Source organism: Budorcas taxicolor, chromosome 23 (genome assembly GCF_023091745.1).
Source record: "Budorcas taxicolor isolate Tak-1 chromosome 23, Takin1.1, whole genome shotgun sequence".
In the NCBI taxonomy this organism is placed as follows: Eukaryota; Metazoa; Chordata; class Mammalia; order Artiodactyla; family Bovidae; genus Budorcas; species Budorcas taxicolor.
In genome coordinates, this window is record NC_068932.1 from 14,079,725 (window position 1) to 14,093,416 (window position 13,692).

The 13,692-nt window shown below is 44.3% G+C and overlaps 1 protein-coding gene across 1 annotated transcript; it reads left to right on the top strand.

The window, feature by feature from the left end:
* Positions 1-7,511: 7,511 nt before the first annotated feature.
* On the top strand, positions 7,512-12,575 carry HHEX (hematopoietically expressed homeobox). The gene is made up of 4 exons (XM_052661221.1): positions 7,512-7,878; positions 10,010-10,188; positions 10,360-10,410; positions 12,357-12,575. The coding sequence occupies exons 1-4, from the start codon at positions 7,512-7,514 to the stop codon at positions 12,573-12,575; spliced, it is 816 nt and encodes a 271-aa protein (XP_052517181.1).
* Positions 12,576-13,692: the final 1,117 nt, after the last annotated feature.

Genomic DNA, 13,692 nt, shown 5'->3' on the forward strand with positions numbered 1-13,692 from the left:
TCAATCCCTCTTCTCTTCTCTCTTCCCTGTCTCCAACACGACTCTTCTCTTTTTAGCTTAAGTGGCTGAGGGATACAAGGTTCTAATAACCAGGATCCTGAACTCAGAAGAGGAACAAATCAACATGATCTTTCCTCAACTAGCAACAATTTAGGAAATATATAGCCCTGCCTCTGTTATCAATTCCCTTTTTCTTCAACAGAAGTCATGCAAATAGTATTTTGCATAATTTATGGTTAAAAATTAATCAACCAAAAATTGCTTGTGTTCACTGAGGGAGAAGGAAAGATGGGCTAAACCAAGTTCTTCACTGCTTTGTGTTTGCACTAGGCAATATTTATTCCACTCCTTTCAGACACAAGGAGGTTGAGAACGCACCAGGTCAGTGTGTGCTGAGTTGCTTCAGCTGTCTCCAACTCTTTGCAACCCTATGGACTGTGGCCCATCAGGCTCCTCTGTTCATGGGGATTCTCCAGCCAAGAATACTGGAGTGGGTTGCCATGCCCTCCTTCAAGGGATCGTCCAAACCCAGGGATCGAACCCATGTCTCCTGAACTGGCAGCTGAGTTCTTCACCACTAGTGCCACCTGGGAAGCCCCAAAATGGTTAAGAAACTTATCAAAGTTCACAGTAAAAATGGCAGAGCTCGAATTTAAAAATTACGTTTGACTCCATTCACCTTTTCAAAAATATCTATTGAGCACCTACTACATGCCAGACACAGTTTCAGGAACTGCATTCACAATTCAAAAAGTACAAAAGTACAGCCTAAAGCCATTTCCAATCTCATTCTTACTCCCACGCCTACGTCTGCACCACCATGCAATTGCCTTCGAAGCTACTGATGTTACCAGTTTCTTGGGACCTATACCTTCAGGCAGGAATTTCCCTTTTAGGTCAAACCTTGGCATAATCGATATTCCCCACCTCTCCTAATAGTCTCAGACTTCTTTGATGACTTGTGTGAAACAACTCAGTATTTCAGGCCCATTTCACAGCTGAGGAAAAAATGTGTCCTTGGGAAGCCAGATTATGTTTTATCTGAGATGAGGTCGTTGCCAAGCAAGAGAATGAGTGCCTGTAGGCAGCTCACAGTTTCTTGACCATGAGGCACTTAATTTTCCAGGAGGTCATCCACCCCAGCTCTCAGTGATCCTCAAACTTAGGATTTCCAAAATGTTTCCACTTCATCTCTCTGAACTGAAGATTTCTCTATGACCCCTCACAGTCCTGCTGAATAAGACCTGCATCTCCTTTGTGGTCTGGGAATCAGGAAATTTTTTCTTGTCTCAGAAAATAATCTTTGGAGTATTCCTTAGAGTTAAGGACAGTGGAATTTTGTGCACATACCTCAAATGATTTCATGAAAATTTTAAAAATCAGAACCAGAGTCTGAAATGGTTTTAACTTTTTCTTTGGATTATTTGGTTCCTTGGTAATAAACTTCCTCTTTCTCTCCCTTCCAGGGTGTGATTAGAAAGGGCACCTGCCTGGTGAAAGATTGCAAATGAAGGCATACAGGGCCAGGGGTGAAGGTTGGTGCACTGAACAGAGAGGGCCCATGGTCCACACAGCATGAGTCCTGGTTCATCACTTCTGGTTCTTTCTCCAGTACTACTGCCTGGGAGCTTAGCTGAATATCTACAAGTTTGGATTACATGTCAAACTGTCACTTCTGATATTATTGCTCTTGTTAAAATTATTATAGGGTACGTTACTTTCATGTGACACTCTTTCATCAAAAAAAAAAATAATGTAACAACTCTACTTAGATATAATTCACACCATATAATGCACCCATTAAATATTTTCTTTTCTGGATATTCTCAAAGTTTTATAACTATCACTACAGTAACTTCTCAGAGAAGGCAATGGCAACCCACTCCAGTACTCTTGCCTAGAAAATCCCATGGATAATGGAGGAGTCTGGTAGGCTGCAGTCCATGGGGTCGCTGAGAATTGGACACGACTGAGCGACTTCACTTTCACTTTTCACTTTCATGCACTGGAGAAGGAAATGGCAACCCACTCCAGTGTTCTTGCCTGGAGAATCCCAGGGACAGGGGAGCCTGGTAGGCTGCTGTCCATGGGGTCGCACAGAGTCGAACACAACTGAAGTGACTTAGCAACAGCAGCAGCTTCATTTACCTCCAACTTCCTTAGCCCTAGGCAACCACTAATCTACTTTCGGCCTGTACAGATGTGCCTTTTCTGGACATTTCATTAAACATAAATGTGGCCTTTTGTGTCTGGCTTCTTTCACTTAGCAAAATGTTTAAGTTCATCCATGTTGTAGCATCCATCAGTACATCATTCCTTCTTAATACCAAATAATATTCCATTGCTTGACATACATTTATTCATCCATCAGTATGTTGACATTTGGGGTGTTTCTTTTTGGCTGTCATGAATATTTCTACTGTGAACATTTGTGTACAAGTTTTTGTATGGACAAACATTTTCATTTCTTGGGTGTATACCTAGGAGTGGAATTCCTGGGTCATATAGTAACTCTGTTTAACCTTTTCAGGAACTCCCAGATTGTTTTCCACAGCTGTGGCTTCATTTTACACAGCCACAGCTTCATTTTACAGAGCCACCAGCAGCATATAGGGTTCTGAATCTATACATTCTTACCATTATTTTTTTTTTAAAGAAATTACTATAGCTATCCTACTGGGTATACAGTGGTGTCTAATTGTGGTTTTTATTTGCATTTCCCTGATGACCAATGATATCGAAGATTTTTTCACGTGCTTATTGGCCATTTGTGTATCTTCTTTAGAGAAACGTTTATTCAGATCTTTTGCCCATTTAAAAAATAGTGTTCTCTGTCTTTTTTGTTATTGAGTTCTTCATCATTATTTAAATGGAGCAAATAAATATCATAAGCTCCACCCAAAGCTCAATGGTTGGTAACATTTATCCACATTATGGTGTTATGTCAAGTACATGATAGTATGCGAAATGTGACCACCACTGAAGCAACGTCGTGATGACTGTCGCCTGTGTATTCCAGAGCTCTGATCCCATTCGTGACAAGGACAAAATATTTCTTTTGATCATAGTAGCATCTTGTAAGTCAGTAAAACCCTAAAACACTAATTAGTTAGATATTGTCAAATTTTAAATAAAATATAATACAATGATTCAATATGTGATTTACTAAATGATTTAGTCATTCCAATGGCTGAAGATAATAAAACTTCTTTTAGTAGAAGCAAAAACAAGATTACATTGTTATACAAAATCCATTCATGCTCTCAAGGTATAGTTAATTTGAAGTTTTACTTCTATTTACATTTAACTATTGAAAATAAGTTGCAAAAATTTTACCAAAGCTGTTATTAGATAAACTAGAGGTAAGAACCACCTTCTCTTCTTACAAAGTTCGGTATCTCACACAATAGTAGTGACTAAAATAAATGGTGCCAAAATTTTAGTCTTTTTAAATTCAGAATATAATTAAAATCTCATGTAGCTTTATTGGTTTTAGTATCCAGCAGAGAAAAAATATTGAAACTCCAAGAGATTTTGAATTAAATAGCTACAACAGTTTTGTTTTATTGGTTCTGACTGGGAGAAAAAAAATTATAAGGACAACTTTGGAAAAATCTAGTTTAGAGCCCCAAATGACTTTTAAAACAATAAAACAAACTATAAAACCTACACAAGTGATATTAAAAATTATGTAGTTCAATGAATGTGACATTCACAAATGTGGTTGTAATTTTTTTTTAACTATAGTGAAATGAACATGGATCTGACGACTGGATTTAGAAGAGGTGGTGTTATATAGCTTAACAGAATTAAGTGCTTCAATTTGCTGGTTAGGATTATGTAGCTGAGTTGGAATGTTATACCAATGCCTTATAAGATCTCCATCACCTCACAGGATCTGTGGCTAAATCAGAGAAAGGAATGATGCTTCCTTTATTAGTGATTATTTCCCTAGTATTTTAATATTTATTTTTGGAATGCCAGTAGACTTCGATCTTTTTGGCTTGTGGCTGAGTCATGTACAGAATAAACTATAAACTCATACTATTTATGAAGATGGAGAATGAAGGCTCACTAGTGATTTACTGTAAGGGCATTAAATGAATTGGAATAATAATCTCAATTATGTGCTAGGTAGAAGGGGCAGGAAAAAGGAGAAAAACAAAGATGAGGTAGAAAAGTTTTGTGACAAAATAATAATCACAGTCACCTGGTTAGTGTCCGGAGGTCCCAATCTTTGAAGACTCAAACATAACTTCTGAAGTCCTTTAACATAACCACTGTTCTTTTTTTGTCCCCAAATCCAATCTCTGTCCTTGGTACAGAAGAACATACCCCTCATGTCACAGTCTCTCAGCACCTGCCTGAATTCTCCATCGCTTTGTTAGGAGAATTAAGACTTGGAGGTGGGGGTGGGGGTGGGTGGGGTGGGGAGCGCTGGGGGGCACACAACATCAAACCAGACCCCAGAGAGACCAGTGATTTGCAAATGGCCCTCCACAGATGGTTTCCAGGAGGTATGCACTACCTAAACTTGTATGCAGATTTAACAAATAATTCAAATAATTTTACTTTTAAAAAGACTTGAGAGAGTGTTTTCGTTTTTAAACAAAAATCATACTTTTTAAAAGTTTTTGTACTCGAAAAGGTCAAACTTACAGAGAAGCTGAAATTAGTACAATGAACATCTGTATGCTCTTCACAAATGAATAATTTTTCAATTTGGTTTATCTCCATCTTTACATATACATATATGCATATATGTTTGTATATCAATGTGAAAGTAACTTGCAGGTTTCATGACTCTTCACACCCCAGTACCTTAGCTTGTATCTCCCAGAATAAGGACATTTCACCTGTGATACCAATATCACATCTAAAACAGTGAACACTAATGATGTCTCCTTCATTCTCCATCTTCATAAATAGTATGAGTTTATAGTTTATTCTGTACATGACTCAGCCACAAGCCAACAAGATCGAAGTCTACTAGCATTCCAAAAATAAATATTAAAATACTAGGGAAATAATCACTAATATAGGAAAAGGAAGCATCGTTCCTTTCTCTGATTTAGCCACAGATCCTGTGAGGTAATGGAGATCTTATAAGGCATTGGTATAACATTCCAACTCAGCTACATAATCCTAACTGTATGTCACTTAACATACAATTCCTATTCAGTTTTTGCCCATTACCCTCCTAGATGTCTTTTATAGCTTAAAAAAATTCAGAATCCAATCAATCTGGGGTGACACTGTGAGACCCTGTGAAAATCCTGATCCTTAACAATGTTTCCCTGAATGATTTTGGTGTCCAGTGACTCCTGAACGAATTATTACTTTTCTGATTTTTATCACTTGTTAGCTAGCATTCTTCCATCTACCATCCCTTTCTGTCTCTGAGTATCACTACAGGCAGTGATACTATGAACTCTTTTAATCCATAGTTTTGATGCTTAAATGACCCCAAATTTGGCCAATGGAAGACCCTTCAAGCAGGTTCCTGTTTTCTTTCTGTGGTTTTTGGTACCAGATGCCTGGAGCTCACCTTGTATTTTCCTGCCCCAACCTAGAATCAGCCACTCCTTCAAGGACCTACTTATATACATCTACACGGTTCAATTCTCCAATTCCAAACTGTCACAAAGCGTACAGTACATTCTCCCTCCAACCCTACCTCTCTCTTCATAGACAGCCAATGTTACTAGGTTTTTGTGTATCCTCTAGAGATAGTTTCTATAAAAACAAAGATGCAGATAAATATTCTTCTGTCAACGTTTTAACTGAAGTGATAGCATATTATCACTTTGTATTATCACTTTATCATACTGTAGCTCTTGTCTGTCATCAGATTTTGAAAGATGCCTAGGATCCCAATCCCAAAAGATTAGAAATCTTTAGGCTAAATGCTAAATGTTTCAGATAAGAAAAACTCAGGGACTGTGACTTGAAAAGCTGTACTGAGAACACTCAAATACTATACTCTCTGGACTTGAAATGTTAGTTCCCCTCCAGGTTCCTTGACACCTGCTCATGTTTCAAACATCACTTCCTTGGGGAACCCTTTCCCTTCCTTAATTCATCTTCCTCCCCCAAGAAGATGTCCTCTCTTACAAGGTTCCTGGTCATCGCGCGCGTCTCCTAGCGCAGACGTTAAGTCACTGTGTTAAAATTTGTTTCCTGCCACTGCGAGGACTGGACCCACATCTGTTCTGTTCACTGCTGGCATACAGTAGTTGCTCACACAAAGTTTGGACTGAGACTCGAACTCAAGCCATCCGGCTTCCAGCCCACTCTGCCTAGTGCTGTCCCGCTGCAGTCGGAGAAATAATCCCAAGATGTAAATAAAAACTCTTAATAGAAAAAGCCGGGAAGTTTTTTTTTTTTTTTTTTTCCCTTCTAATTCCACGACTGACGGAGGACCTTAGCAGAAACCGCTCACCGCGAGGTGTGACGACCGCGGGAGGGCGTCAATCAAGAAAATGCCCCCTTGCCCCGCAGGCGAGTGGAGCTGCACAGAGCCGAGGCCACACCGGGTAGCGTCGCCGCTTCAATAGAAAACACGTGCAAACCGGGAAAGCGGGACTGCGCGCAGCTGCTATCCCCCAGGACCTGGGGACCGGGGACATGGAGCAGCCCGCATGGGGTCAGAAAAGGCTGCACAGCTCCTGCCAGGAGCCGTAGGACCCCGACCTTCCCTTGATTCCTGCCCGAAGGGACGTCTACTAGCGTCCCCGGGACCCCCGAATGACATGGGCTAGAGAGGCCTGAGTCCGCAGCACCTGATGTCTAATCGTCCTTACCCACAGGGACGCAGGCAAGGGCCGTGGCTCTCTCTCCCTGGAGCTCCCCCAGGAACCCAGGACACTCTCCCGCTACGAGCACTCCGGAGACGCCCAGGGCCACAGCCAGAGCTACCGTTACTCCAGGGAGCGCGCCGACAAGGGAGGGTGCTCTCAGGCCGGCGAAGGAGCCGCCCGACCAGTGGCGTCCACGCCTGCGGGGCCCGAGTCCAGTAGCCCCTTGCTCGGGCCGGCTGCCGCCACCGCGGGCCCGTGCCTAGACCAGTGCCCTCGAGTTTCGGCGGAGATGCTTCCCCGCCGAAGCTAGGGCCGCCTGACTCCGCCTTGCAGGCAGCTGCTGGCCTCGCGCCTCGCTCGACGGACGCGGCACTGGGCGTCCGTCGAGGGCGTCCCGGGCCAGGGTGCTTGGAGTCCCGAGCGTCGGCGGCGGCTGGACACCGGGGCGCCGGGGGCTCAGAGGCGGCGAGCCAGCCAGCGCGTCCCGGGGGCGGAGAGCTCGGCCGGCGGGGGCGGGCCAAGGGTGGGGGCGGGAGGCGGCTCCCGGGGCTCCGCGCCATTGGCCGCAGGGCCTGGCGGCAGGAAGGGGCCAGAGAGCGCGGCCCCACCCCGCGGCCGGCGGAGCCTATCGCCGGGAGCGCGGAGCGCGGATAAAGGTAGCGCCGCGGCGCGGGCCGGCAGCTCTCCGAGGGATCGGAGCGCGGCGCAGCCATGCAGTACCCGCACCCCGGGCCGGCGACGGCGGCGGGCGCCGTGGGGGTGCCGCTGTACGCGCCCACGCCGCTGCTGCAGCCAGCGCACCCGACGCCGTTCTACATCGAGGACATCCTGGGTCGCGGGCCCGCCGCGCCCACCCCCACGCCCACGCTGCCGTCCCCCAACTCCTCCTTCACCAGCCTCGTGTCCTCCTACCGGGCCCCGGTGTACGAGCCCACGCCGATCCACCCCGCCTTCTCGCACCACTCCGCCGCCGCGCTGGCCGCCGCCTACGGACCTGGCGGCTTCGGGGGCCCTCTGTACCCCTTCCCGCGGTCGGTGAACGACTACACGCACGCCCTGCTCCGCCACGACCCCCTGGGTAAGGCGGCCGGGGTCATGGCGGGGCCGAGCCGGGACGGCGGTGAGGAAGGCGCCACCCGGCAGGTGGCAGCGCCCTGGAGGCGGCGGGGGCGGAGGGGGAGGCAATAGAAAGTTGTGGCAAAAGCGATTGAAAAGCGGCTGCCGGGCGTGCGCGGGGGACCGGAGGCGCGGGCCCCGGCGGCGCGCAGCCCAGGCTGACCGCACCATGACTCAGATTGGTTTTCCTGCACCTTGCAGGCGTCGGGGCGCGCGGGCCAGAGCCAGACCGTCGGCGCTGCCGCGGGGGCCGGCGGCCGAAGGAGCCCTGGGGGCGCTTGTCTTCCGGGGGTTTGGGAGGCTCCCTTAGCTGGAGGGACCGGGAAGGCAGTGCCAAGGTGCCCGGGCCGCTCCCCCTGCCCCTGAGGGGCAGGGATAGATAGTCGGGCCCCGGGTGGTTACGGGGCTGGACCTGGTTCAACAAGCTTGTGCAGTGAAAGAGCCTGACCCTTTCCGTTCATACAGGAAATCTTGAGTTCTCGATAGGAGTAAATCTGGTTTCAGAAGCTGTTAAGTGTTTTCCTGGCTGCATGAAGCAGACCCTTCCCCCGGAGTAGTGCACGCTGCTGATTATTTTATCGACATCCTCAATACAGACAAATTCAGGAAACACTCGACTTCTGATAGCCGGGATCCGTTTTTCTGATATTGTTCATTTCCTCTGTGTGGGATGTGACTTTATGGCAGCTAAAATAACCAGTTGCTTCCTTTTTTTTTTTTTTTTTTGAGGCTGTTTTGCACCAGTCTGAATCCTGACGTAAGCAAAATCTCTCAAAAAAAACATTGCCCGCTTTCAAAGCGTTTAGCGCAGACCTGCAGACCGACGGACAGACGGACTGACTGACCCACCCGTGTTTGGAGTAGGGAGGGCAGCGCTGACACGTTGGCCGAACGAAGTTTGCGGGACTTATCCCGTCAGTGCGCGCCCTAAGAAATGAGCCACCTGTGATCCGCGCCCGGTGGCCCTTGGGGCCTCCGGGCTTCTGAAGCCTCCGGTACAGAAAACGCGACTCCTTGCCTTGGCCCACCAGGCTTTTACGTTTACTGTCTTATTGGCAGCTTCTGTAGGCACCCTGGAGATAACTGACATTTTAATTAATTGACTTTTTAGTGTTAGCATTATTATGGTGTGGGCCCCTCGCTCAGTTCTCCACCTTCCTTTCTCATCGCTCAGAGACTTTCGGGGGAATTATATTTTAGTGGTTGTTTTTTTTTTTTTAAGTTACTGTGTGTTTAATTTCATCCTCGAAGGTATGATGCTGCAGGCCCGGTGTGGCTCTGTTCGCCTGCTGGGGCCGGAGGGAGACCCTCGGCCCGGCAAGCCTGGGGGCAAACGTTTTCACAGAGCGCGCCCTGGGTTTCCTCGGGACTAAGCAGGAGGAAGCAAAGGGTTTTTCGAGATAGACCAACAGGAAACACATTGACGGAAATGTTGCCATAGCCCACGGGGTGGCTTTAACTGGCCGCCCCCGCCGGCCGGGTGTGAAATCAGAGGGGGGCCTGCGCCCTCCGGCCAGGATTGGAAGCTCCACTGACACCGTCGCCTGAGCCGGAGGGCTTTCCTGGTCGCCAGCTCGCAGGCCCCTGTCAGCGACGCTTTGGCTAGTGTGACAGACCCTCTCCCCCCAACATAAAGCACACACGAGTCTGGAAAGTTTGGTTCACCAAGGGAGAGGACCCCTCTGCAGGTCTTCTAGGCTAATAAAGTTAGTTGTGTATACATTCCGAGAGCGCCTGGTTAAAGAGGTTATGGTATTTTTTAAGCTCAGCCTGTAGTCGATGTTCTTTGGGGGATCAAAATCTGGCTCTGGGTGTGATGGTTGTGGGTCTGTGGGCATATGAATGTGACCTTCGTGCATGTGCAGTGTAGGTGTATGCCTTTGGATGTTCCTGTGTCTCCGGGTGTGATGTGTATTAGTGGGAGCCTATTGGGTCCGTGGCTCAATGGGTATATGTGAATGTGTCTGATTGAGTGCCCAGCAGCCTCCCTTCCCCTTCTTTGCCCCCCCCCCCCGCCCCCCCAGTGCAGGCTGGTCTACGGGTGGGCCGGGCTGCTTCAGGGCCGCTTCTAACCAAGACGCTCTGGCCCGCAGGCAAACCCCTGCTCTGGAGCCCTTTCTTGCAGAGACCTCTGCATAAAAGGAAAGGAGGCCAGGTGAGGTTCTCCAATGACCAGACCATCGAGCTGGAGAAGAAGTTTGAGACCCAGAAATACCTCTCCCCGCCCGAGAGGAAGCGGCTGGCCAAGATGCTGCAGCTTAGCGAGAGGCAGGTGAGTCGCCTCGCCGGCCGCGGGCCGGGGAGTCTCCTGGGGCCGGGGTCTCGGGGCAGAAGGGAGACAGTGAGGCCACCGGCAGCTGTTTGACTCCTGAACTTCTCCTCGCCTTCCCAGGTCCCTCGGGATTCTGGACTTGTGGCAAGTTTTCTTTCTGTCTTTCTGTAGGTCAAAACCTGGTTTCAGAATCGACGGGCTAAATGGAGAAGACTAAAACAGGTATTAAAATGGTTCTGTTTCTATGGAAATAAATATTTTTACCATGTTATCTGAATGCGGGGCCTGTTGTAGGTTGTATGCAAAAGTCATTTGAGGGACTATTTAACCTCTTCACCTTGATTAAAAAGGCAAATAGTCCTGCTGAAATTCAGGATGAGTTGTTCAGGCGGCAGTAATGCTAAAAGCACCTAATGCAGCTCCTCTATCAATTATGCTTGGGTTTTCACACACTGGCTAGTAAAACTCCCAGCTAATTGTTTTATAAACCCCATATGTTGTTTATCTAATTAACGCAGGAAAGATAAAGTAATTGACAGTAAATGACTTAAGCAGTTATCTTTGGGAGAAAATTGTTTCTTTTATTTACACAGCCATAATAAAACCAGGCAGAGCTCAAGGGTAAATATAAGGAAATAAACACCTTAGAGTCTTGTTTGCACTGTTTTTTAGAAGAATTAAATATCAGAGAGTTTAAAAATTATTTTCCTTCTAATTCTAGCTCTTAAAATGAATATAGAAACTGCAAGAGACTACCCAAGCCTGTTTGAAAAGTAGCTTAAACTTTCTAACAGTCTTTCTTCCAGTGACCTTGTTACGTAATATGTGATAAAAAGTAAAGGCTAATTCAGTTTTTAAAGAAGCTCTGTTGACTTAGAGCTAAAGATTTGTTTTTGATGTTCTAATCTGATATTTTCTGTTATCTGACAAATGCGGAAGTTTTCACTTACCAGTTTATATAGTTTATAATAAATAAAATTTTTTTGAAATGAATAGGGAAATTGAAAGCAGTTTGCATTTTCAAATTTAGCAATCATAATTTTTTCATTAAAAACAATGTTACAAAAAACACTTTAAAACAAAATAAAATTCCCATAATTTCATTATTCTAACACAGTTTTTAAAATTTCGAGTTTCCTCTCAATATCTGAGCCTTGTAACTTACCACATAATTATAAGCTTGGTAAATCTATTATTCTATAGTCTTGTTTTAGGAAAAAAAAAAAAACTTTAGCAGTATATCATAGTTCTCCATAGTATTTATGTGCATTTTAGACAAAAACAGGATTAAAAATTTATTAACTTATTTAGTTCTTGGTCAAAGGTAGTTTATCAAGGACTTTAAAAATAGTCATTCCTGTGTAATAAGGGAATATTTTCAAGAAATTTCCTCCAGATTTTAAGTAAATTATAGTTATTTTCCTTTTCAATTGGCAACATTCTTCCAATTCTGCATTTTTCTTAGCCATGATTGTAACTTGCTATACATATTTATGTGTGTATATGTTTGTAAACTTAGTCCAGAAAATGCATAAAAAACAATTCAGTCTAATAATTTTGAAACTTTATCCTTAATGCATTATTTAGCATTCATATTTTTTTAAGTGTCTAAAAGACAGACACTTACAAATAGTCATTCCTGTGTAATAAGGGAATATTTTCAAGAAATTTCCTAAATTTCTAAAAGACAGACACTTAAAAAAATATGAATGCTAAATAATGCATTAAGGATAAAGTTTCAAAATTATTAGACTGAATTATTTTTTATGCATTTTCTTCAAGGTTTAAATATTTGAAGAATAAAGATAGTGTATATCTGTTGTGATCTGATTTCTTTTTCTTCCTAAACTTTTAAGAACCTTGATACCATAGGTCTGGGCCGGAGTTAAGTATTCGTTTGACATAATACATTTACAGTTATATTTGTGGTTAGTTGTTTTTATCTGGCAAGAAGAGTATAATTGTTCTGTGATATGACAGGAAGTTTACCTTCCAAGTGAGAAAGAAGCATAAATATGTATTTTCTGAATAAAAATATTATACCTGAAAGCACTTGATAAATTAAAAACTAAAAAAGATGATGGAAGATGAAAAAACATTTGATTTATATCTCTCATTTCTCCATATTTCGTCATCCGACCGATCTCCATTTCATCCTCTTCTTTTAGGAGAACCCTCAAAACAATAAAAAAGAAGAACTGGAAAGTTTGGACAGTTCTTGCGACCAGAGGCAAGACTTGCCTAGTGAACAGAATAAAGGTGCTTTGGATAGCTCTCAGTGTTCACCCTCCCCTGTCTCCCAGGAAGACCTTGAATCAGAGATTTCAGAGGATTCTGATCAGGAAGTGGACATCGAGGGCGATAAAGGCTATTTTAATGCTGGATGATGACCACTGACATTGGTGTGTTTGGAAAACTGGGATTTGCTACAGGAAATCTCCTTGGATGAACCTGAAAACTGTATGAGAGAGAGAATCAATTTTCTGGTATTCTGGAAATCAAATATTTGGTGCACTGACTAAATAACAAACTCACATTGAAACCTTATTTTTGACTTAAATAGTTTTATATACCGATTTTAGATTGTATGATAAAGGGACTCTTCCCTGATTAAATTCACCCCCTTTTTTAAAAAAAATTTTTTTTCTATTTATAAAAAGTAATTTTGAACTTTTTGGTTAAATTTTTAAGTTATAACTTTAAAGATTTTAATAGGAGCTTCTTGAATGACTTTTCTATAATCGGTTTCTACATCCTACTGAATGGAAAAGCAAAGGAGCATCCCAGATCCAGAGGTGTGCCTTGGAAAGGGGGCCCACAATTCAGGCCGCCTTGGAATATTTTAAAGAAAATGTTACTTACTTATACATTACATTCTTATAGTATTGCCTTAACTCCAAAGCTGTCTCTGAGTTCTTGTCTGGGGGATGTATGTTATCTTTTTGTCAAAAAGATATACACAGTTGATAATCTTTAAATGCTTGTTTTGCGCTATCACTTAGTACCTGTTTGACCAGGGTGTTAAGGGGATAGTACAGTCCAGTTCAAGCAGAGAAACTGACTCATCAGTGACCAAATTTAATCACAGATGAACTAGAAGTAGCAGGTTAATTAAATGTAAGTAGATTGTAGATATGTTTTATATTAAACAATGTTTATAATGTGTGTATATATAATTGTTCACTGTAAAAAAAAATGGCCAAAATTTTTTTTTTTTAAATGAGTAACTTGTCTATAAAATAAATACGTTGGTGGGACGACTGACCTCGTTGAACCTCTCATTCTTGGATTTGAACAAACCTACCCCTTATCTTACAGCGCCTGGGGTGCTTGGCTGGGCCCTGGGGCTGGGGCGGGGTCGGGTGCAGGGGCGTCTGGAGCGTCTGGCGGTGTGTCTCTCGGCTTCTGGCGTCTCGGGAAGGCGGTTCAGGGCGGCGACCGGTGGTGAGCACCTGGAAGGTAGATGTGGGCCTTTCCCACATCTGGGTTCGCTGAGGGCTGAGT